Below are 25,958 nucleotides of genomic sequence, written 5' to 3'. Positions count from 1 at the left end.
AAACTGTCATTCTCAACCCTCTTACACTCTGTCCCCTTTTTTAAGAACAAATATTTTGTGTCACCCCCTTAGTATCTTGAAATGTGATTTATCAACAATCTAATCACTGCATATATTGGTCCTGAAAAGGGGCAATAAAATAAAAGCCATTTGTAGTAAAACAGTGCATTTCACTGTACTGATGTTTGGGGGGGGTGTGACTTCACTGGAACATGGAACAAAGGAGTCAGAAGCTTGCTTGTGTGTGTAATGAATAAATTGGGATTTAAGACAGATTAAAAACATCAGAAGATGTTCTATCCAAGAAGTTTAGGAAAATGAAAGGAGAATGGCCTAAAAGTTGTATCAGGATAATTACAAGCAGGCATTTGTATACGGTGACAGAAGGAAGGGCGTGATGGTAATCGTGGAGAAAACATGCCGAGTCGAGTTACAGACTCTCGGGGCGGAGAAAATGTGAAAGTATGATATTTTGCAAACGAGAGAGTAAATACTATTAATATATTTCCACCCAAACCCCCAAACTGCTTTATGCATCATTTTCCTGTTGTTGCTAATGTGAACCCTACTTGCAGGGCCTCTGCGAGCTACACACTGTTATCATCAGTAATAACAAATGAAGTATTTCCGCAGTGGAAATTATTGATTCAGTGCCGACGCTGCCTTTTCTTCAGCTTATTTTCTATTATCTTGTAGTCTATGAATTCCAGATTTAGGAGGAAGACTATACAAACGATTGAATCATTCACCACAGCAACCTTGTTGCAAACCACTGGGCTTTTGGTGGAAATTCTTATGAAGTGCTTCATTAGGATTCTATACCGGATTCTGCAGGTGGATGTTCATTATGGGTTTAGTTCGGAGGAACACTGCATGTTGTTTGGGATATCTGGGGAAATTCTTCATTAAAAAGCCACGAAAGGCCAACAGAATTCCCTTCCCTTAGTAATTGTGACAAATCTAAGCCTTCCCAGTCCTTCCCCAAATAGGCTCCAGGGGCAGTCTGGCCCTGATGAGAGCCCCAGGGCTGGAGAAACAGGATTTTTATGATGGCGCAGGGTGTTTTTCATGCCCCTACCCAATCCTTGCTTCTTTTAAGCAGGACATCTCACTCGTCCACGGATCTGTCATCCGTGGACCAGGATTACAAATTTCACTTCCCATCAAACTCAGGCTCACATTGTGCTCTTTCTCTCTCTCTCATCCTTATAAAAATTGACTCCTTTTGGTCCTTCTCTCAGGACTCTATCTTTTATGGGTGGCCATGAGTGTTGACAAACTAATATGCAAGCTGGTTAATATTTTACTTCTCCCAGGCCTTCAGCTTGTGTAAGTGCCTATCTCCAGAAGGCCTGGAAGGCATTCGCACCTGGAGAGAGACACTATGTACATTCACACAAATGCACGTATGTGTAAGTCTGTGCATGTATATGTAAAGATGCACATGGTATATACATACACGTACATGCCTACACACATGATTTCAGGTACTGAAAAAACAGGAAAGGAAATACTATCTGAGATTATATTTTTAATGCCCTTGAGATATTCTTATGCACACAAAGAATTGCTTGGGTCCAGTGTTGGAAGTTGCACCATAAAACATAGTGAAGTATGTTCATAGCAGAGGCCCAAATCTGTTACCAATGCAAATAAACTGTTGTATTGGAATTTTTTTGTGTTACTTGGAATAAATGTGTCCGGTGCTGGCAGATAGGAGTTGGAGGGGTAGAGTTACAAAGACTGTGTTGTCTGTCTCGATGTATTTAGTCTGTGCACTGCTGCCACACTAAAAAAAACACACCCACATCTCTTCTTTCTGCATAATATTTAGTATTTACAGAGAGATTAGGGGGATTTGAAGATTACCCATATACACAACTTACGAGAGAGTGTAGGATCCAAGAAGCAAAGGGGGAACTGAGAGTGAAACTCAAATTTTCTTCCTTCTAATGGTCTTTCTACTAGACCATAAGACCTGCTCTTGAGAATTGAGTTATTATAAAATACCATTTCAGTATGAACTATATAGCAAGCATCTTGAGTTTATCAGATTTTCAAGGAAGATTTTTTTTCTTTAGATTACTTCCCACTGTGGGTCCACCTATGATGTCTTATGTCACATTGTATTTCCTCCTTTTTTCTTATTCTCTTTAAGGAAAGAAGCTTTTTAATGTAAAGTCTTCAACAATTAAGATGGAAGTCACACTGTGTCTGTGTGTGTTTGTGTGCGTGCAAGTAACCAATGGCTTTGACACAATCACAAGATTCTCTATGCAGAAAGGCACGTTCTACGCAGTCAGGAGAGGTAGCTTTTCCTACCAAGGGGGTGCAGTGATCGTACAGAACACAGTTTGATCTGTGATTGTCTTGCCCTATATTGTTCATTCTTACTGGAAGCTTCTTGGTCAATTGAATGGCCCAACATTGAACCTCAGGCTGACCCCTAACTTGATTTTGTCTACTTTTGTTACAGTTTCTGCTACGAGTGTCGTGGTGCAGTGGGAACGGAGAGGAGGTGAAATCGTGGGGGTTGGGCTGTGGAGGTGATAAGGGAAGTAAGGAGCTTCTTTGAGCAGCACAAAGATCTACACAGGCAGTGAAATTTTATTGGAATATCTGCTTTTCTTATGATGCTTTTTTCTCTTGCACGGAACAGAGGCGAAGATTGTGAAAGGAATGCCCTCCTTCCTCTTTGTACTGTTCACAGTGCCACACAAGAGAAAACCTTCTTTGTCTGAATAAATAGATATGACACTTTCCAATCACACTGCCTCCTTTTACCATTGGACTTCATTACTCCCCTAAACTGAAATCTGAAACATGAAAGCATGTGGTTGTGAAGAGGGAAAACACACCCAGCTGACGCAGTAAAAGGCATTTCAGAAGCCTCTATTGGACGTGCGGAAGTGGGAAACCCAGTAAGACAACTTTGTCAGTTCAAATGGAGAATGTAGTACTTCTACGTCGTTAGTTTCCGAATCAAGAAGCTCAAAGCTCACTTAGCTTTGTGGTCATTTCTGTTGTCTTTTTTTGTCACCCAAGGGGAGTGGAGCTGTGGCCCAAAGTTACAGGTTACGTTAAGCAAATCAGTCTGTGAAGATTTAGATAAAATGATGACGTTTCTTGTATCCTTTGAAAAGGAATTTTGAAATTAAATTGTGGGCACAATTTTTTTGAAACATATCTCTCAGTAAATTTGGTTTTCTCACAGCACACTTGAACAGTAGATTAGAATGAGGGTAATGTATTCCCCATCCCCTGCAAAAAAAAAAAAAATCAATGTTCTCAATGTATTAAAAAAATCCCTAGGTGTTAGTAACATTATTGGTCTACAAGTAGTAACTATCAACACGCCTGCCTTCTAATATTTGCACTCTATTTTCAATTAGGAATTTTTACCATTGGAGAATGAGGTTCTGTTATTGTGACAGGGCTGGGCTTCCACTGGATACACTGGTGTAATCTTATTGGTTATTTGTGGCTGGAGCCCAAGTTGTGCAGATTGTTAAATAATTTAAATATTAATTCTGTACTTACGTGATCACTTTTGTGACTTCAATATAGATAGATAGATAGATAGATAGATAGCTCTCACCTGCTAACCATAGGTATATCTCACTTGCTACAAAGTCTAGCAATATCATATTTTCAGGTTTTTCAGATCAGGGAATTATAACAGCATTTAGAATAGAAATGAATTTGCAAATGATTCAACTCTCAAGTAGCAGAGGCTGTTCATCTAGTACCTTAGAACTTTGGTTCACCTTGAGTTTTCCCAACATACACATGCTAAGTACAGTTTAATAAGATTCCTTGAAATTATGGCACGTGTTTTATTTGGAGCATGCTATAAAACATAATTATGGCTCAGAAAGTCTCTCTAAATTCTCCACTTGTAGAGCCAGCTCTGTACTTGGTATTCCTTCTTGTCTATCTTAAATGTCAGATGGAACATGTCAAAATCAAACTTGCGATCTTTGCCCATCTCACCTCAACCTCTAGGATTCCCCAGCTCTCAATCTGGATTTTTATCCTTGATGGTCCCCCTCCATCCACTCCATCCACCCAAGATCAAAGCCTTCGCCCAGTCATCGATTGTTACCTCCAAAGGATGTTACACACCTGCCTTAGGTCTCAACTTTCAACATCCATTGTGTAGAGAACTCCAGGGCCTTCATAGCTGGTCTCCTGGCATCCGCCATTGCCCCCCACCCTGAATCCATCCTCCAATAAGGTGCCAGAGGAGCCTTTTTTAAATGCAAATATGGTAACTGTCACCCCTTCAACTATTCATACCACTTAAATGGGTTACCATTGCTTTAAGGTAAACACCCAAACTGTGCACTTGATTTTTTGAAACCCAGCAAGGTCAGGCTCCTCCAGTCTCATCTCTTTTGGTACCCACCCCGACCCTTCTGTCTGCTTCAGCTGCCTGGCTTCCTGCTGGGTGCTCTGACTCTCCATGCGCTCTCCCATCCTCACACCTGTAAACACACGCACCCAAACCTTGCCTAGTTAAGTGTCAGTTAAACCTCAAACACCAACCCAAATGTCACCTCCTCTAAAGGTCCATGTCTTCCCCCAAGACTGAGCCAATTCCTCTTGCAATATACATCTACACACATATGTATTTATATGCCTGCTTGTATCCATACTCATGTGTCCATATGCATTGAAGTGGTTGCAAATTCAAATTTATTTGTGTAAATATTTAATTAATCATTAAGGAAGAGACCTGTCTAGTTTTCTCAGTCCTTATACTCCTGGAAAAGACTGCAGTGCCCACCGAGAGTGAGAGTGTAGTAAGTATTTGTTGGGTAAATGTTGACCGGGCATCCTCTCTCTAACCCCACGTGTGCACACGCATGCACATTACTACACACGGGTTCACACTCCCGTCCACCCTCACATTCTGACATTAGCAAATAAATAACTTGCAAGCTATGAGGCCCCACTTTTTACTTTCTTTGTGATCTCTCCAACTGTCATACTCATCTTTTTCCTCCCTATCAGTTTCTCCTTATCAGTGATTCATTCAGAGATGACTTGAGTAGTGCTGTGTTTGCTTAAAAAATGAAGCTGGTCTATTGACTTTTTTACCAAAGGGGAAAAAAAAAGGCCCGGACATTTCTTTACATTATTTCCTCTGACAGGTAAAATCCCTTGATAATTTCAGGAATTCTAAAAGGCTTTACTTTATGGGGATTTATGCTGTGCTGTCTGTGTATTTTGGCGATAGTCAGTGATCTAAGATTGTGCCATGTTGGAGAAAACAAAAAACTCTTTGGAGATTCCCTCTCCATAGGATTTCCATATGGAGATAAAAGAAATGAAGGAGAGCAAAAAATAAGCATAAATAGATGAAACTGAAAAAGTGACATAAAAATCTGTGTTATAAATTAGTCTGCATTTTAAAGAATTCACTGTGGCTAATATAGTTAAGGAAGAGACCTTCCACACTGACTGGCACTGACTGTGTTCTAGGCACTGTTCTAATTATTTGTGCATGAATTCAAATTGCTGCATTAAAATTGAGTTGAGTTAACCCGTTTTATTTAAAGCCTTCTTGCTTGAACTAGTTTAGGAGAGAACCTGCTAAGCTGGGGACACTTTGTGTCAGAACTCAAGGGATTGCTCAGAAGCTGGCGGGGGCACATCAGAAGGACAGAAGAGCCAGATTTAAGGGACACTTACTGGCCCAATTTGGGATCATTTGAACATAAGAAGTACTAATGTGTGTTATGGGGTAGAGCACATTGAGTGTGGAAGGAATCCACGAGCACATAGTGTGTATGTAGTGTGCAGATGGGGCTGAGTAGAAGGAAAAGCTCTGTTTCACTGAAGAGTACAGGTCAACGATTAAAAGAAAGGCTAGAATTATAAAGTCACCTTTTTGCTATTCCTGTCATGAGAACAATCAAAGGATGACCCACCACTGGGTGAATGGTTGCTGGAGACAGGACATTCACACCAGCTCGAAATGTCAACTCACAGATGCTCATTAATTACAAAGAGAGGGGAGGACCTTTACAGGAAGATTATCTGGCAGCCACCAGCTTAACCAGACTTGTTCCTCCTGCCGTTTAAGTGTACGATGTAATATTTTGATAACATTTAGAGCTGCTTTAATATGTACCTTCCACTCAAGCCGAACGAGTGAAGTGATGTTTCTTGACATATGATTAAGAAAAGAACTTCTAGATCTTCTTGTATCTTAAGATACAATAAACCAAAGGTAAGAATGTTAGCAGAGCTCTTTCCCCTTACAGTTCATATGAGAGTTCATAACTTGTTGTAAATTATAACTAAGCAGAAGAGGTTTGAGTTTCTGAAAAATCTGAAAGAACCAGTTTCCTGGTACTGCCAGTTTATATTGTCTTGAGGCTAAATTTCTCTGTGATAGGAAATTAAACTTCATCTTCAGCTTATTAAGACAATAATCAGTTGAAACTTGGAATTGTTTTTAATAGGGAAGAAAATAGTAAACTATTAGAGGAGAGAGTTGGTTCTTAAAAAGTCTTGATTATCGTCAAATAAAGATAATAATAGCTTTAGTTCATATGTCCGTAGTCCCTCACCTCCCACCCCCACCCTCAAGCTGCTTAACGTGTCAGTCGTAAGACAGGGGATACCCATACTGCTGTGAGGGGCACAGAATTTTAAGACCCAAGAGAACTCGGTGAAATTGAATTTTGTGATCTCATTAAACTGTTTATGAATTTTTATTTCACATTTTTTAAAAAAAGTTCTAAGACCATGAACAATGTGAGTTAAAAGTTGTTTGAATTTATAGCAATAGAAACAGTGAACTTCCATATAGAATTCGGCTTTGAAAGCGAAACAGCTATGCGAACAATTTGTGTAGGTAATTATTAGCTGGAAGCTGTACTCTAAGTTTATTGAATATACACATATGATAATAAGACTTTGTACAAATAGAACCTTTTGAGAATAAATCCGTGTTGAAAGATTGTGCCTTGGGGAATGATTGTAGATATTATAAACATATTGAATTCCCTACACACAGAATGCAGAATTCTCGACCAAGGATGTGACTATTTTTCATTCATGGTGCTTAATAGGTCATTTTACCTGAAGTATCAGAAAGGAGCAGAACAACAAACGATGGAAAATGGTGTTGTTCTGTTTGTGCACATGTTCCAAACACTGCTATCGCGGAAGAAATAGCAAAGTGGAACTCTGTAACCTGTCACGAGTAGTGAGCTAAACCACGCTGAAAATCACAGTTACCAGAAATAAACACCTAATCATTACCAGGGAAGTCTTCCTGCCTCTGCATATTGGAATCCCCAATTAATTGGGTGTTTGCTTTTGTGGCATCTACTCACCTGATTAGAAAAAGCACTTTAGCTGTAAAATAAAATGTAGCAGAGCTGCCTTCTCTTTATGAACCCTGTACGTTTATAACACATCATGGAACTGTACATCCCACCCCCATCAATTTTACTGCGTGTTAGCAAATAAAAATAAAATAAAGGATGCTTCCAATTCCCTTTCCTCATGGTTTTGGTTACATTTTTATTATTACGCCATATTTCAGATTTTCATATTTGAATGAAATCAGTGCTCAGAAGCAATCCTTTCATGGCTGTTCCCTTCTCTGAGTTAATTCTAATTTATTTTGTGGCTAGCTGGATTTCATTATCAAGTTTATTCTAGGGGGAGGCTCCTGTGCACTATACTTCCTGAATTTTTGCTTGCCAGATCCTTATCCCCCCACCCCCTTCCTCCTTGCCAGGTACCTATGTCTCTAGTCCATAAGCCATTTTCTGATTTGCTTTTCATTTTTCAAGGGGGCCAGCTACGGGGATGGCAGGAGCTGGTGTGGTGGACAGCCTACAGCTCCAGTGTGGGTCTGGTCTCGAAGGTCTCGAATACCCTCTCTCACCACAGCTGGTTCCGTTTGCCCTCAAGGTGAACCAGTCAGACCCCTAAATCTGTCTTGTGAGTTAGCAGTCATGGCTTTCCTTCCATTGTCTCCCATGGTACCCTTACCTCCTTTAGGTAAATACCAAGGAGCATGATTCCTGGATCGTATGTACGGGTACATTACTTTTGTAAGACTTGCCAAGCTGCCTTCTGAAGTGATAGTACCATTTTGCGTTCCTGCCAGCAGTGAGTGAGAATACTTGTTGCCCCGTGTCCTCGTCAGCATTTGGTGTTGTCGGTGTTCTCCACTTTAGCCATTCTGATAGGTGAGTGGTGGTACCTCGTTGTTGTTTTAATCTGCATTTGCCTGATGACATATGATGTGGAGCATCTTTTATCATAAATGAGTTTTGGAGTTTGTCAGATGCTTTTTCTGCATATACTGATAAACTCTTGTGATTTTTCTTCTTTTATGTGATGGGTTACAATAATTGATTTTTTTAAATATTAAATCAACCTTGCATACATGGCTGAATCCATCTTGTTATGGAGTATAATTTTTTTGATATATTGCTTGATTGGCTAATATTTTGTTGAGTATTTTTACATCTATGTTCATGAGAGATACTGATCTGTAGGGGTTTTTTTTACCACACCCTTGATTGAGACTTCGGCAGAATTTGGTAGCACTTAATAGAACTTTAAGTGAGAATGATTTTCCTTGAGAAATGTGAAGGCATCCTTGCTCCATGGCCTTATTCTAGTTTCCACTGTTACCGTTGATAAGTCTGATGAATTCTGATTCTTGATCCTCTGAATATGACCTGTTTGTTTCTCTGTGGCAAAACACGGAATCTTTTCTTTCTTCCTAGTGTTCTGAAATGTCTATACAATATCCCTTGGTGCGTTTATTTCATACCCATTGTGCTAAATACTCAGCGATCCCTTTATATTTGGAAATTCATGTCCTTCATTTTCCTGAAATTCTCTTAAATTATATCAGTATTGAACTCCTTCCTTTTCTCAGTCCTCTCTGCCTGGACCTCCTCTGTTACTTGGATTTTGAATCTCTTAGATAAATTCTATTTCCTGGCTTTTTTATTTCTTGTCCAATTTTCTATCCCTTTGTTCTTTTGCTCTACCTTCTTAGAAGTTGCCTTAATGTGTCTTCTAACCTATATGTTGAATTTTCACTCTGGTTATGTTTTTCATTTACAAGAGCTTGTGTGTGTGTGTGTGTGTGTGTGTGTGTGTGTCCGCGTGCGCGCTCTGATTTCCTTTCTTTTTATTAAATAAAGGATCCTGTTTGTTGGAACCAATCTTTTCTCTTAACTCTCTAAGGGTATGAATTACAGACCTTTTGAATTTTTTTGTTTAGTTTAGTTTAGTTTAATAATAATAGCATTAAAAGCATCACTAGTTATTCATAATCTTGTGGTACCCTTCAGGCTCAGAACCCTTTCTTTTATATGTTTTGTTGTATTTCCTGCCTTTTTTGTGTAATGTTAATCTTCAGAGTTATATATTATTCTGTCTTTCCTTTGTTAGCATCATTTTAGCCCTCCCAATAAAAACGACACTTATTTCAACAACTACCCTATGGCAGTTACTTTGATATTTTATTATGAGCACTGTTTTTTTTTTTTTTAATTGAGGGGGAGATAATTAGGTTTATTTATTTATTTTTAATGGAGGTGCTGGGAATTGAACCCAGGACCTCCTGTATGCTAAGCACGCGCTCTGCTGCTGAGGTATGCCCTCCGCCTGAGCACTGTTTCGTGGTATATTCTTTGGAAATGCCTTAAGAGCTTACAATATGATTTTTGTCAGTAGATATTTTTGCAGGCTTAATTTATTTTTCTTTTTGAAACCAAGATTTGTAGATTAGCACCTTTGCTGTTTTATTTCGTGTTGTTTCTCTGTTAAATGGTTGCAGGCGAAGCACAGATGGGCTAGAATGTGAAACGAGCAAAGAGAGGGAGCACATAAGAGCATTTAATAAATATTTGCATGAGGTTGCTTGAAGCCAGCCTTGAAGTGCCTGGCTCACAAACTTTACTGTCTGTAAGAAACAAATCATTTTTGAATATACACATATTTCTAGTGTTTTATAGAGTTTTATGTTAGCTCTAGAATTTTACTATCTTTTGGAAAGCAGTATTATCCTTACTCTAAGAAACATTATACAGTAGCAACATATTAGATGTCTAGATAATATATAATGAAAGGGAAAAATCAATCTTCCAAATAGGTATTGACTGTCTAGCTAATCATTAATATAAATAACTGCCTAGCATATCTGGCATAAGGAAACAGGATATCCTATAAATATAATAGTTTTACAAGGGTTTCATTGTTACTGTGATGAGCAGAGAGGGAATTTAGAAATAGTGTAATACGTAGGTGACAACCTAGAATAGATATTTTATCTAGCTAACAACAAGTAACAATAGTAATAATAAAACAATCTATGTTTTATTATCTCACTGTAAGATACTAATTTGAAAATATATCAAGACAATTTGTTGAATGTAGAGCAATGCCAAACTTTTTGACTAAATTCTTTGTCCCAGGAATTTGTTGTCCTAGAAGTAGTTTTAATTATTGGATGTTAATTAAGTACAGATATTGCTGTTATATTGTAAAAAGTAACATTCCAAAACCAATTTGATCCATTCTGTTTTATATTGTAGCTCACATTCTAATTTTAACTACTGCTTACTCTTAAGAAGTGAAAAGATCAAAATGACTTCCTGACATTCTGTTGTGTGTGGCCTCTTCCTTGCTGCAGGGATGTTTTTGTTTGTTTGTTTGTTATTTTTTTTTAACTAGTCACACAGCCCCCACCAATCATAAGAGGGGCCAGAATGCAATTCTACCCTGTGACCAGGGGCTGAACTACAATATTTAGCAAACTGCGTGTTCCAGTGGTTTTATAACCTGTGCCCTTTTCACCTAAGAAGGTATCATGGATCTTTTTGTATGATTTTAATCATTCATCTATAATGTCAGTCTTATATCTGCATAATAGTTAATTGAATGCTGAGTTTTGTTTGTTTTTTGAGGTCTTTTGGAAGCAAATACATTGCTAGGAAGCTTTTAAAATTCTCTTGCTCACTGTCCCTCCCTCTCTCTCTCTCTCTCATTCACTCTCTCCTACATTATCTCATTTTTGCATTATGTCACAGTCATAATACCCCACCAAACTCACTAGACTTTATAATTCCTTTATATATTAGATTATCTCCCTGAAAAGCAACTTCCTCTTTCAGTTGCTATGAAAAACTCACGTCCGACTCTCATTGAAACAAAGAACAAAAATTTAGATTAATGTGTATTACTTGTGTACATAGTACCCAGAGTACCTCATTCTTATTTAAGGTTCAAGGGTATATGAATAATATTTTTATGTATAAAAAGTATCTTTCCCTACTGTGCACTACAGGAAATACCCCTTTTTCTCTTCTGACACTTCAGACAATGGTTGGATTAGAACATTCTTATCTTGGAATTTGTCTTTCCAAAATCCTCCAGTCTGCTTTGATCTTCTCTCGATAATTTCATGTTGACATAATCATCTCTTCTGTTCTCTTCTTTTTCCACTTTTGGGGGTGACCATGTTTCATCGTTCACCTTCATGCCTACTATTTCTTGAATCGTTGCCCTGCATTTATTTATTAAGCAAATGTTTTGTTTATTGTCTGCCATGTAATAATATCCTGTCTTAGTTTCTTAATTGCATGTTCTTTATGGCATGTTTCCCACTTCACAATCCTTCCCTTTGACTTTTTTTTAAAGAAGGTCTCTCTGTTTTCCTGCCGTTTGGACTGAAGGAAGCCCCTAAGGCTCTAACCTGTAACCTGGTTTATTCTCCCATTTTATCTGTGAAGGCACTCAAGTTTAGACATTATTTTTATGGGTGCTGATTCTCACCCATTCAATCATGCTTAGATGATTCTGTCTACTTCTGAGCCTTGCATTTAAAGAAAAGCATTAACAAACACGAACGTGTCTCGAGGAGGATGATTAAGTTGATTGAATACTCCTAAATCGTATCCCGTTAGGAATGGCTGAAGGAATTGTGTGTGTTTATTGTTTATCTTGGAGTAAAAAAGAATTAAGGGTAGACAGGATAATTGTTTTCAATAATTGAAAAGTCTGTCATGTAAAGGAGAGAACAGATCTGTTATGAGTTGTTCTAGAAGGCTCTTCTGATACCAACTTGTGCAAGTTATGAAGAGTTGGGTTCAGATGCTCGCTGAGGAAGATCAGAGATTAAACCCTACTCCTTTCCGCTTCGCCTCCAGTGTCGGGCGCCGGCCGCAGTCTTCGTCCAGCCTAATGGGTGTTTATTGATTGGGTCGAATTGGCGTGAACTGAAAGAATAAACCTTTTTCACAGTCAAAACAGACTGACTGCCTTTTGAAGTAAAAATACTCGACCTTTCAACAGATACCTATTGATTGACTGCAACGTAGCCGTCCCCTGTGCTGGACAGCTGAGACACAAAGATATTAGCATTTTAATATTGTACATAAGTTCTGTGGGCCAGGCATTCTTCCAAATATCCTGTGTGTATTGACCTGCTTCACAGCATTTAGCAAACAAGGTAAATACTTTTACTATCCTCAGTTTAGATGTAAGGAAACTGAGGCACACAGGGGTTCCAGGGGTTCCAGCTGTGTGACAAAACTCAGCAGTCAGGCGGCAGGATCGTCACACTTAATTAACCACTGTGGTAAGCCACCTCCAGTGACGAAAGACAGGAGGGTGTGCATGAGTGGAAGGACGGAAGGATTTGGGCATTGGAATAAAATCGAGCCCAACCCCTGCCCTGGGGATTCCCTGCCAGCTGCTGTCCTCTTCCTGACCTTCAGTCTCATCTCCAGCTCCTGCCAAGGGATTGTCCCACAGTGCAAACCTGATCCTTCCACACTCCCTTCAGAACTGCCCTTCGGTCCCTGGTGTCCACAGGACAAATGAAATCACCATAGTTTGACCCCAGGGTCCTCTGTGGTCTGTTCCCTCTGACACCTGTCACTTCATCTCTCAACTGAATTCTGCTTCAGACCATGTGGTTACATGAGCCAGTCCTGCAGATTTCTTGACTGGGAAGACAGTAGAGTTATTTGTGAGAATTAAATTAAATAATCAAAATAAAAAGCTCAGAATAGTGTCTGGAATATATAACTGCTCAATAAATGTTAGCACTACTGTTTTCGTTTGTTTCTGGTTATCTTGCCAAAATCGCTACACCCAAAATATAGCTAATTCCTTAGCTCTCTCACTGTACTTACAGTTGCTTTGTAGTACATTGAAAAATAAAGGAAGTTTATTGGCTCCTGTAATTTACAAATTCAGCAGCAGAGTGAGTCCTGTCAGGGTCAGTCAGAGCTTTTCCTGTTTCTCTGCAGGTTTTCAGTTTTGCCTTCCTCTGTGCTGTCTTGAGCTTTAGGCTGGCTTCCATCAGGGTCGCCAGGAGCCTTCCAGCAACAACAGGAACTGTGTGCTTCCTTATTCACGTTCACGGTGGAAGGAAATACCACATCTCCTGACCATCCAACCATAGCACTGAGCTTCATTATATTTAAGTCACTCCCAAGACAGTCACTGTGGCCAGGCGAAGCCTGTTTCGGTGGTTGAATGGTGATCTGAAAAAAGATCTATGCACACTGTATCTCCCAGAACCTGTGACCTTACCTGGAAAAAGAATTACATCTTTGCTGATGTAATTATGTCCAGGATCTTGAGGTAAGCTCATCCTGGATAATCGGGGGGTGGTGGGGTGTCCACAAATCCAGGGGCAAATATCCTTATAAAATACACAGAGGAGAAGGCTGTGTGAAGTTAGAAGCCAAGACTGGGGCCACCAGAAATCAGAAGAGGCAAGAAAGGATTCTCCCCTAGAGCCTCCAGGCAGAATGTGGCCCTGACCTCACCTTGATTTCGGACTTCTGGCCTCTGGAACTGCGAGAGAAGAAATTTTTGTTGTTTTAAGCTACCACATTTGTAGTAGCTTGTTATGGCAGCTACAGGAAAATGATACTCGGGGCCTTTCCTGAACCAACTGTTTTGACCATAGGATTAATTACCGTGTTAGAATTACACTATTGGGGGCCAATCGCTGGAGCTGGAGGTAGAGGCAGTCCGTTCTAAACTGTGTGGCTTCCACACAGAGCAGCAGGAGGGGTGTTAAGGAGGCAACACAGCACCCACTTGAAGAGCCTTTCCTTCCACTTCTTACTTGAAACCCTCCCGTTTCTATTGGTTACGCCACAGTCAGTCCCAATCGTGGACTGGAAGCCGTCTTTTCTTTAGCACTTCTTAGGTTGTGCTATTAATTACTATGGTAACTAAAACTCCATATTTCACTGGACTTGCTGACCCCCTTACCCAGTCTGCAGTCCTCACTTATCTCACCTGACATAATCCCTCACCAGTAATGCCTTCAAGTTGTCTTAGACATGACCGCTCAAATCGCCGTTTCCTTGTACCGCCGTGCCCAAATCCCAGGACTCCAAAAAACTTTTCAAGGACTCCCTCTGTCTTCATAGGACCCTTTAATGAAGTAGAATTTGATGCTGTAAGTGCCTTACGTGTTCCTTAATGTGATCCTGGTGATTCCTGACTGGCGTGTAAACACATGCTGTAGGTTCTTGCGACTGTGCTTGAGCAGATGGATGCTCCAGCGCCATTTTTGTGTCATCCATATTTAACACTTTGACATCTTTAGAATGAGGAACAAGTAAACAAGTGAAAATGAGAAATGGGATGAACAGTCTATTCAACAACAATCTGTATGGGTGTTTTTATTTTTTTCCTTCTTTAATACAGACAAATGTTTGCAAGGGCCCTTGGTTTTAGTCTTATGCAGTCTTTAAAGAAACAAAACGAGAAACTCTACACTGAACACTAAAATGTCAAATGTGAGTTTAAAACTTTTTCTTCTAAAACAAAGACTCTAAGGGCAAAGCCTTGTCTTGTTAAAAACTTTAATTATAATTAAAATTTAATTACAATAGCTAAAAGTAGAAGGTACCTGTTAAAATAAATTACACAGGAAATCAAAGCAAAAAAATACATAAGGAAGTACCTACAAATTAGTGTCTAGTAAAGGAATGTGTTTCTGTGCTCCGTATGACAAAATATGCTGAACAATGGAGCTGTTACAGGAATAGACCATGAAACACTAGACCTGAGAAACCATGTGAAAATTATTTGAAAAGATCAGTACTACCCATTCATAGTAATTTCACAAACAATCTTCCTTTAGCATGTTACTCTGTAATAGAAATGTACTATATTAATTTTCTTGGCTGCTATAGCAAATCATAGCAAAGTTAGTGGATTAGATAGCAAAAATGTATTATTTTACCGTTCTGTGGGTAGAAAGTCTGACACAGGCTAATTAACACTGAACACAGAAATTGGTGAATACCAATAAGTTTATTTTAATAGCTAATAATAAATGTATTATTTGAATGGTTGAAATTAAATAGATCTCAAGCATGATCAGAGTGAGGAAATACAGTTCAACAAGTATTTAAAGCATGCTGAAGTTCCTGTGAAAGCTATAAACTTTGTGAGAAAAATTTATTATTAAGAGGGTAGTCTTTTTTTTAATTTAAAGTACTGCTTAGCTAACAAATGAAATCTGCAGATTCAAAGAAAGCATAAAGAAGAACAGAGAGGATTCGATAACTTTAGGAAACTAAAGAGGAAGAAAGAGAAAAGCCATTTTAAAAATAAGAAATTTATGATGATTTAAATTACAAAATATTTAGAACTGGATGACAATGCTACATGTAAAATCATGTGATATGGCACAAAAGTAATTTTGGAGGAAATTAATGGGCTTACATAAATGTGTTTTATAAAAAAGATCTAAAATGCATGAATTAATTTTCACAATTCAAAAACATTGGAAAAAAAACAACAGATACCCCTAAAGGAAAAAAAAAAACAGAATGAAGAAAGAAATGAAGATAAAAGAAGAATCAATAAGAGAGAATAAAAACAAACATACAAAAAGCAATAGAGAGGAATTACAGTATACTTTAAAATAAAACAGACAACTTCTAATAAGAATGTTCAAAGAAAATAAGAGAAAAGTCACAAACACATATACTGAGAATGAAAAGGGGGCTATATTTACAACTATGAAAGAGATCTTTAAAATCATAAGAAAATCCTGTTAACAACCCTGTGCTTATAAATTTGGATGTGAAAAGGAAATGATAATTGTGTAGGCAATATAATTTTCTACAGCTGACTCAAAAAAGCAAAATGAATAAACGCATAACCATTAACAAAATTAGATCAGTAATCAGATTCATTTTCCATTCCTCAAAGATAGGCGCAGATGTTTGTACAAGCATACACAGGAACTTGGACTATAACAAAATCGGCATTAACAATCAATAGTAAAATAATAAACCACTCAGTAAATAGAGTTGGACTGTTGTCCACGTGAAATAAATAGCCCACATGCACACAAAAGCATTCCAGGTGGATTCACATTCCCAATATGGAGAGTAGAACTTTAAAACCTCTGAAAGGAAATATGAAAGAATGACGGTGTTATTTGAAGGTGAGGAATATTACCTGAGAACATTTGTAAAGAACGCCGTCCCCCATCCCCTCTCTTCCCTGTGGTTTGGGAGGCTCACGGGAATGTGTTACATAAAAAAGCTCTCCTGTCCTCAAGCTTTGGGTTGGCTTTGCCAAGTGGGTCACTGGCAGGAAGTCTCAGGACAGGAGGAAGTTAAGGAAGCCGGTCCCCTGAACACCTGGCTCCAGCGTGTTGTGCTTGTTCAGCAGGCTGCATCTCCCGTCAGCCATGCCCCTGCGTCCAGCCCCCTCTCAGGCTCAGGAATAGCTCTCTGCTTCCTGTCTTCACTTCTGGGAGTGGTTGCCGTTACTTGCCCTTGGGGACTGCTCTACCCTTGTTGGTTTCTCGAAACCCCGAACACTTCTTTGTAAATTGCCCCCTTTATTACACTCTCCCCAATTTCCTGACTCTGAATACATCATGTGTTTTCTTTCAAGACTATAAATCAGTAAGGAAAAGAATGATAAAAATTGATTTTAAATTTCTGCATAGTAAAACAACCACACCACCAGCAAAAGGCGGGAGGTAGGGAGGAAAGAAGGGAGGAAGGGAGGGAGAGGGAAGAAAGAAAAAAGTCACGGACAGGAAGATTTTTGTAATGCTCCTAACTGATGAAGAATTACCATCTAAAATGCATGAAGAACTACAGAGCAATAAGAAAAATGAGAAAGGGGAATAAACAGGAAACTCATAGAAGAGGAACTAGAATAGCAAAAAAAGGAAAGCAAAACCCCAAGTTATAACAAATTTTCCATCGCTACACAACTTCTGCACCTCACCCATCTTCTCCAGCTTCCTGGGCAGCTGTGGGTTGAGAAAAGGCTGGGAAGTAGGCACTGAGGCACTCGGGGCAGAGTACTCTGTGGTGAGGCTTGCATGGGAATGACAGCAGTGGGGTAACGGCTGGAGGGGTTTCAGAGGAACAAGTCACTGGGTGAAGAGGTTCAGAAGAAGACCCAGCCTGGGCTGGGCACGGTGATGTAGCCGCGTTTCACAGCAGCCCGCAAGAGATGGAGGCAAGAGTGAGAGCTCTTGGTCGTCAGAAATAGAGGCAAAGAGATGAGGATGGAGCCAGATGACAGTAAACTTTGCGAGGGGCGGTAGTAAATTGAGGGAGTTTGTCCCTGTTGGTCTGTTTGCTCAGAGAGTGCGAAAGAGGAGTGTGGTGCAGCTGCTATGGAGGGAGGCAGAAGGCAAGGACTGCTGAGGTCCTGCTGAGCTTGTGGGGAGGGATGGGGGTCCCCCTGACTCTGGGGGTTTTCTCCCACCAAAACTGCATAATTAGAGCCAAACCTTTCTCAAACTCCATACCTCCCTCCTTTAAAATTGTAGGCTTCTGGCAAACTGGACAACTCAAAATTTCCTCTTAAATAAATTGCCTCCCTCCTGGAATCTATCACTATACTAAGTCCCCAAATGCTTCTTTTTGTTGCCAGGGTCATTTGAAAGAATGACTTTTAAGGTGTTGTGAAAGAGATAATGGAGTGAAATAATTATTTCTATATTTTTGTAATTATTAGGGATTAATCCATAGGATGTGCAGGGAAAAGTAAATGCAATAGTATTTATTAACAAAATCACGTAGACCCTTTCAGTATTTTAATAGTCCATATTTCTCCATTTGTAGCTTAGAACTAATGATTTACAAATACAACTGGAAAATTAATTACCTGCATTTTGTTATTGAGCCCCAAATTCAGTTCAGTGCATCCCATTGTTAAGTACCTGTTAGGTTCAAGGTAGACGGTATGTATGAGCGAGGAGAGGCAGGATTGTACAAAATACAGGAAGCCTTTGACCATGGAAATGTTGTATAATGCTTGTACATAAAATAGCATTATTCCAAGTAATTTCAGCCTCCAGTAGTCTGCACTTTTTCCGCAGGCATGGTGGTAGATGTTTGGGCTCCAAATAGGTGTGTTTTCCCATCACACCTGACCTTCAGGTTTGCTTAAAGCAAGACTGCTGCTCCTCGTGCCTCACCTTTGTTTAATGAGAGCCATTTCCTGATGCCAATGTTGGATTAATGGACTGAGATGGGAGAAAATCAAACGTACCTCTCCGTTTTACACCAGATTGCCTTTCTGCCTTGTGGCTTTCATCGCTCTGCTCTGCCCACATCTGCCATAATAACCATTATGGGTTTTCTACTGACTTCTTACCCAGGAGGATGTGTCAGCAGAGAGCTGCATCTCCCGAAGAAAGGAAGGGCAAATTCTTAATCTTCTTCCAGCGTCGTAGGTAATAATTTTCCCCTGCGAACCCCCAGGGAGGACTTCCATTGGCTCTCACAGCCACCGTTCCCACAGGCCTTTGGCTCTGTTCTGATTTATGGATTTTCTTCTCTCCTCTTTCTTCCCAGATAAGTTTTAATTATGTAGACAGATTGTAAGAGTCTCTTTTTTTCTTGTAAACAACTATTTCTTTGTTCCTAGTAGATTTGGTTTAACTGGTTTCCTCATATCTGAATCTTCCTGTGGGTCCAAGAATTATGTCTGTTCCTCGTTTAACTGAAGCATCGAGAAAAGAGAAAGCTGGCTTCTATTCCTAGTTTCCTTGAGGGATTTGATCTTGGAACACCTCAAGCTGCAAATCTCCCTCGGGAGCTGTTCGTGGTTGCTTATGTTTAGAAAGCCCATAATATTTCAGTTTCGAATCGATATAAAAGCAAAGTATAACCCACCAAGTGAGCAGTATGTTAATATCCTCAGTTCTTTGACTTAGTTAAAAACTTCCTCTCCTGCCGAAATCCCCTAAAGCACTTGTGAAAACGTTAACCATTGCCCCTTCCTCAAGGGACTCAGAGGTGGATTCGAGGAAGCCCCTCAGGTAATGCTGACAGTCACTGCTCTTACTCTGGCCCCTTCCATGGAATAATTAAAATATGAAGGAAAAAATGTATTTATAATATGTCTTTTTGTGGTTGTTCTGCATGTAAACACTTTGACGTGTTGGGTGGATCTCTTCTTTTTCTAATCAGGAGATGGTTCTACCACATCCACGTCTAATTCTGATCTCAGAGGTTACCCCTGAAGCCCAGCAGCTGTGTGAAAGTTGGTTTTGCCAAGAATAGCTAATATTATCCTTTAACCAGCCTCGCCATCTCCCACAGCACTTTCTAACTTTTACCTGGCGCCTCACCAGACACCTCTTTTCAAAGGCTAAATCAATATTCTTTCAGAAGTTTTTGAGGCAGTTTTGGAGAAAAAGGAGAGAGAATTTTTAGACACAGCAGTGTGTGTGTGATGTCCTCACGCTGAGAAACCATTTATTCAGCGCATCCCAAGAGGGGGTGTGGCCGAGGAACAGAGCCAAAGTCTTTGGCGGGCCTCAGACACAAAGCCATGACCTTGGCCTCATTAGCTGTCTGCTAACTAGGTGAGCTCACCATGCAAGCTACCGCGTATCTGCACAGCAGTTCACGGGGAGCAAGGCTTCTTAACTTGGGTTTCAGTAAGGGTACATACAGACTGACATTTTACACAAGGTTTTGTGTGTGTTTATATTTGTCTGAGAAGAAGGTTTGTATCTTAATTAAATTCTCAGAAGTGGATGGAGCTTAAAAAAAAAATATATATATATATATAAAGTTAAGATTCCACTAAATGAGGTCATTCTAAAACAATGTCATTCAGTATTTCTTTAAATAAAGTAATCTTTTATCACTGAAGTCAATTTCTGTAATCTAACGTAGATTTCTCTACTCCCAGGTTATTTTGGAAGAGACCTTTGAACCTTGACCTTTTCATCTTTATCCTCCTATGCCTTTGAGGGATTTCGAGGGTACTCTTTAAGTTGGAGAAACCTATTACTTTTACAAGAGAGGGAAATGAGAGATTGAACCCTATGTTTTTTAATTTTATATATTTCTAAAACATGAAGTGGTTTTTTCCCCCCTTTTTTCCATGAACATGCTTTTCAAAATTCCATCTTCAGCAGTCTATTCTGAGAGTCTTTTTTGCCCTCACAACCATTTTAAGGTAACCTGAACTCGACTTTACAATATAGGAGAGCTGAAGTCTGGGCTTGCTTCACCCAATTAAATGTTAGGCTGTTACTTATTAACTGCAGGATAGCACATTCCTTAGATAAGATAAAGGTAACAACAGAAAATTGCCTTTCCAGGGACATCAGCCACAGTCCCTTCTGTCTGCAGAGTGTTAAAGTTCATGTAAATCCTCAGTTTTGTTGACATACTGCGTATTTATACCATATTTGGGAAGAAATGTCATCAGCAAGGTACAGTATGGATTTTTTTTAAAATTCTAGGTTACTGCATGGAACGGTGCCTCAGAGAAAAAGCAAGGGCTGAAGGGCTGCGGAAAACCAAATCCTGCGGTCTTCAGAAATGAGGAGAGATGCAGCCTTCTGAAGTGGTCATGACCCCCAGACAAGTCTTCCTGTCAGTGCTCATGTTTGGGGTCGCAGGGCTGCTCCTCTTCGTGTACCTGCAAGTCTGGTTTGAAGAACAGCGCACAGGTAACACCACAACTTCTTTTTTTTTCCTTTTTCCAATTTTTAATCATAATGGTCATTTTCAGTTAAATAAGCTGTGATGTCTGTGGATACCTGGAAAATCACCATACTTCCAGCAAAGTAAAACACGAGACATAAACGAAAACCCCCAGCTCCCCAAACAAAGGATGGGTGTACATTTCTGGTGAGCGTTTGCTTGGTCCCTTGGGGCCACACTTGGAATTTTTGTCATCTTGGGGGAGGGGCCCTCTAGCCCTCTTGGGCAGTAAGGACTGTTTGTGGAGACTTCGTCTCCGCAGACTGTGGAGCGTTTATCCTGCCCTTGATGTGTTCGCTAAGCACTGGGCATAGGCCTGAAAGGAGGTGAATATACAGCAAACTCTCTCTTTCAATTCCTTTTTAATTTTTGTGTTGCTGCTCCAGTTGGTGTAGCAATTCCTTACTACCTTTAACATACAGAGTTGGCAAACCTTTTCAGTAAAAATTAAAAATCATTTCAGGCTTTGCAGGCTGTATCGTCTCTATCAGAACTGTTCAGCTCTGCCAGTGGATCAAAAAAGCAGCCAAAGATTATTTGTAAACAAATGGATCAGGACGTGTTCCAATAAAACGTTATTTACAACAACAGGTGGTTCGGCCGGTTTGGTCCAGGAGCAGTAGTTTGAAGCTGCCTACTATGCCTATCCTGTACTTTCATCATTCAGTTTGTAATTGCTGTACATTGGAGGCACTCAATTACTGTTAAAGTGGATTATACTTATAACGGTTAAAGGAAATGTTTTAGAACATCGTAGAAGTATATACACGTAGGTGTTGTCAAATCCGTTTGTTTTCCATTAGTAGAAATAGCCTAAGCTTGTGACTATTAAGAAAAACAAAGTAAAAACAGAACAATTTCTTACTTGTTTCCAATTGTGGCCCATTTTAAAATTATTCTAGATATAAAGCCCTGAAGGGTCTATTCTGAAAGGTAATTCCACACTAAGTCACAAATATGATCATTTTAAAATTTGTTTCCATCTTTAAGTCCCTTTCCTTGGTTTAGCCTTACAAACACTTTGGATTTATTTAATTTATATTGCAACTCCTGTGAAAAGACTGCGTATAATTATTTTCTAGAGAATATGTAATGTATTGTCAAAACTTATATGGAAACTATAATATTTTCTAAGTTTTCTATATTATCACTGCAGTGTTTTATCATAACAACTTATATTTAATGAAACCATCTGTGATAAAATATATAGGCTAACTCCTCCTGCAATATAATTCCTAGCATAGATCTTGTCACGTAGAAGCCTGCAGTAGGTGTTGATTGAATGAGTGAGTTAAAAATTCACTGCAGACTGTAGACCCCATGGCAGCAAAGGAGGAAGAATCAAAGACATCTCATATTGGGAGGTTTGCTAATATGATTGCCTCATAGTAAATTTCTCAAGAAAAGTATCACAAGGGGGCTGCAATATGTAAAAGAAATTATATTCATATATGTAGACAAATGAAGAAATGTTATGGTCCGTAGGAAGACACATGATATTTGAAGAAACAGTCAAGTCGTGTCATAACCTTCCATATATAATGCAGTTTACAAAATATGTCCGCAACCTCAATCGCTACCATTTATTGAAAGTTTAATAAGTGCCAAATGTTTACGTGTATTTTCTCTTATCCTAACGATGTCTTCCTGGGTGTGATAGTCTGGGTGTGTAGACGAGGACAGTGAGCTGCAGGTGGATCAGAACGTTATCCAAGGCCCACATGTAGGGTTAGGTGCAGAGGCAAGACCTTTAGGGTTCAAACCCAGGTGGTGTCTCTCTGAAGTCCAGACCTGTACATTGCTTCTGTGATGGAGAAACGGTGAATATTGCCCCTAGAGCACAGATGAAGCAACTGAGACTTCAAACGGAAACTTTAAGTGACTGGCCCAAAGATACAAAGCTTAGAGTTTTCAAAGTGTGACCCACGCTTAGGTTTTCCTATGCCTCGTGAGCCCTAAAAGAGCCTCCTAACCAAGAAGTGGATATGATAAACAGTATAATAAATGCCGTAGCGTCAGTACAGAGGTTTTTAAATCGCTGACGTGGTAAACCTCAGCTGGATTCACAAGTTTATGGATGTATAATCTCTTCTGCACGTTGGATTCTTAATCCAGTTCATACGTTTTCCAAGTTGGGTAATTATTTTCCCCACTTACGTTGGGCTGGTGAAACATTTACAATCTCTCCCCTTAATTTTTATTTGTGATTTGCTAGAAGTACTTTCTCTGATTCTCAATATGTCCTAAATGGAGTATATAGTATTTTCCACTATCTCCTCATGACCGTGAGAATAAACGTTAGAACCAGGATTCCTTTAGATGACTGCTTTACTGAAGGAAAGTTTCATTCTTCTTCATAAGGCTTCCATCTGGAACTTTGCCTTGTACTTGGCTTGTGCCCCAGTGGTAGTTCTGCAGTTTTCCAGGCAGACAGGAACCTGTGTATTTCAGGTGTGTTTCAGATAATGTCAGGAGCTTAGGGCATTTTTAAAGGCAGCCTCTTTTTAAACCAGAAAATATCCGAATGTGTGTTTTGATGTTAAGTTAAAAATTGGGGGGAAAAAATATGAGTTTTGGACACTTAAGAACTATCACTCACAGAACGTTGGAAGAAGTTTTGGTTCCAGAGATCCCTTGAAAATACAGAAGGTTTTAAAACTTGAATGGTTTGATCTCACGTACATTTCACTGGTATAGGAGAACTCTGGGGTTCTTTTCATGCCTTTTTTTTTCTTTTGAGGCTTTTAAAAACCTACTAAGGGAGGGACTGTTTTCTGTGCCTTCTTAGTTTTCCTGGGCTGCTTTTTATTAAAATAAAATGCTCCAGAATTACCAAAAAAAAAAAAAACTTAAATAGGCTGTGATATGCTAGTAAAACATTATGAATAGGCAAGATTTTTTTGGAGGTGAAGAGGAAAAATATGTGACAGAGGAATGAAAATCTATCCAATTATACAACAGAGAGTTCCAGATGAACATCCGTCCTTCAATACTATCATCAGTTAAATTATAAATTTCTTTGTGCTGATTTTCAGTATGTGGATGTGTATTACTGTGAATTTTATTTTATACAGCTCTTCTTTCTAGTTTGTTAAAAGTACAAGTTTTACATTCAAAGGAATCTTGAAAATCTCAAATTTCCTTTTCAACCATATGACCCTGGGCAAATCACTTAGCCTCTCTAAGCCTCAGTTTCCTCATCTGTAAAATGGGGATAATGATGGTTTCCATATAGCATTACAGGAGACAGTGCCTGCAAAGCACTTAGCACAGTGTCTCACAAGCAGTATTGCACCATGAATGTGAACTCCTTTATGATTATTCTGGAAATGATGCAGAGCATCCTCAGACTCGCTTATCCTGAGTTACCCCAGTTACAACTCAGCCACAGTTCAGGAACTCAAATTTGTGCCTTGACCGATTAAGAGAGGAAAAAAAAAATCTCCCTTCTGGCCCTGGTGAAAATTGCTGGGAAATCTAACTGGCACAGAGCTGTTGTTGGAAGTGTTGGAAGGAGCATGGCAGATTGAGGGGCAGAGAGGAGGGTCACTGTGCAGGAGGATCTCGTGTCTGGACAGGCTGCCCAAGGTCAGGAATTTGTTCATTCAACAGTATTTTTTGAAGACTTAGTGATCGTCAGTGCCAAACAGTGTGGTGAATGCAGAGATCTAATAGAGAACCAGATATAACCCCTGTTCTCAAGGAGACTATATGCTCATGGATTGTAAGGGAGGAAGTCTTGGGTTCAGGCCAAGGCCTTGGTACGAAAGGACAGTCCATTGTGACGGGAAGGAGACAGGCCCTCCATTCTGAGGCAAAGTAATGAGTTGGGACCAGGAGAAGGAGCCCGATCAGTTGCCTGTGACGGGATTGCTGACCGGATAAAAGTATCAGAGGGAGGGGCATGGCGGTGGGGGCCGGGTCAACAGATGCAGGGGACCAGATCAGAGCGGAACAGACACATGTCTGGGAAAGACGCAGGAACGAGGCGGGCCAATTCAGGATAACTCACAAGCATGGGTCACTTTTTTCCTGCAGCTACTGTTGAAATTTGCGACTTGTTGCTCTTTCTCAGGGTAGTCTCTGGCTGCTAAACAGACCAAGGACCAAAAGGTGTGGGACGCAGTTGTTTTGTACGTGCAATAAGACAGGGTTAAGACCCTAGCATAACAGATTCAGAATCTCAGCTTTCGAAAGAATTTTAAGATCATCTTGTACACCACCTGTTTTTAAAAAATATAAATCTGATGACATCCACTCCCCTGTTCAAAACTTTTCAGGGCTATCTCATTCCCTTTACCAGAAACTTGTCCCTGGGGCCCACAGAGCTGTGGGTGTAGCCAGTTCCCGCCTCAGGAGCCCCACGTCTGTTCCCTCAGGGTGTCATCCCGCTTCCCCTCGCTTCCTCTGCCACCCCAAGTCCTTGGCTAGCTCAGCGCTCTCGCAGGTTCAGAAGCCGAGTGCTCTTCTCCCAGCTCTCACCTGCTAGGGCTTAGCTCAGATGTCACCTACTTTGATCACCCCACAACCCACCTGTCAGCCTACCCCAACACCTTATTTATTTTCATTGGAGAAATGATCATAATTAGCAATTACTTTGTTTAATTATCTGTTGACTTAATTATTAATTGTGTGCATCCATTGACTGTTCTGCGCTCTCCACGAGGACAGAGACCTTGTCCATCTCACTTCCTGGGTGTGCTCGCTCCGCAGCTTGGGGCATTTATTGGGTAGGTGCTCAATAGGATTGTCGTGCGGGTGGTAAATAATGCTTCAGCAGATTTCCCAACATCCGGCCGAATGACTGCATAGATTGTGTTTGAATATTTCTGGGACACAGGATCCACTACTTCCCAGGGCATCCACTCAACTCTATAGCCACCTCCTTAGAAAGCGCCATATGTTAAGCCAGAACCCACCTCCTTAACTTCTGCATCTTCA

The 25,958-nt window shown here is 39.9% G+C and overlaps 1 protein-coding gene across 5 annotated transcripts in view; it reads left to right on the top strand.

Moving 5' to 3' along the window:
* Positions 1-25,958, top strand: part of CHST9 (carbohydrate sulfotransferase 9) — a 186,473-nt gene that overhangs the window by 5,755 nt on the left and 154,760 nt on the right. For 3 of the 5 annotated variants that reach the window (XM_032467471.1, XM_032467473.1, XM_032467470.1), the window contains exon 2: positions 20,774-20,983. In XM_032467471.1, the coding sequence (XP_032323362.1) occupies positions 20,863-20,983 (121 nt within the window). In that variant the 5' untranslated portion in view covers positions 20,774-20,862. Of the gene's footprint in view, positions 1-20,634; positions 20,676-20,773; positions 20,984-25,958 lie in introns of those variants that run through there. The other 2 variants (XM_032467472.1, XM_032467477.1) reach the window with 2 other exon arrangements.

Source organism: Camelus ferus, chromosome 24 (genome assembly GCF_009834535.1).
Source record: "Camelus ferus isolate YT-003-E chromosome 24, BCGSAC_Cfer_1.0, whole genome shotgun sequence".
NCBI lineage: Eukaryota > Metazoa > Chordata > Mammalia > Artiodactyla > Camelidae > Camelus > Camelus ferus.
The sequence above is the reverse complement of the archived record's forward strand: the minus strand, read 5'-3'. Positions and strand labels throughout refer to the sequence as shown.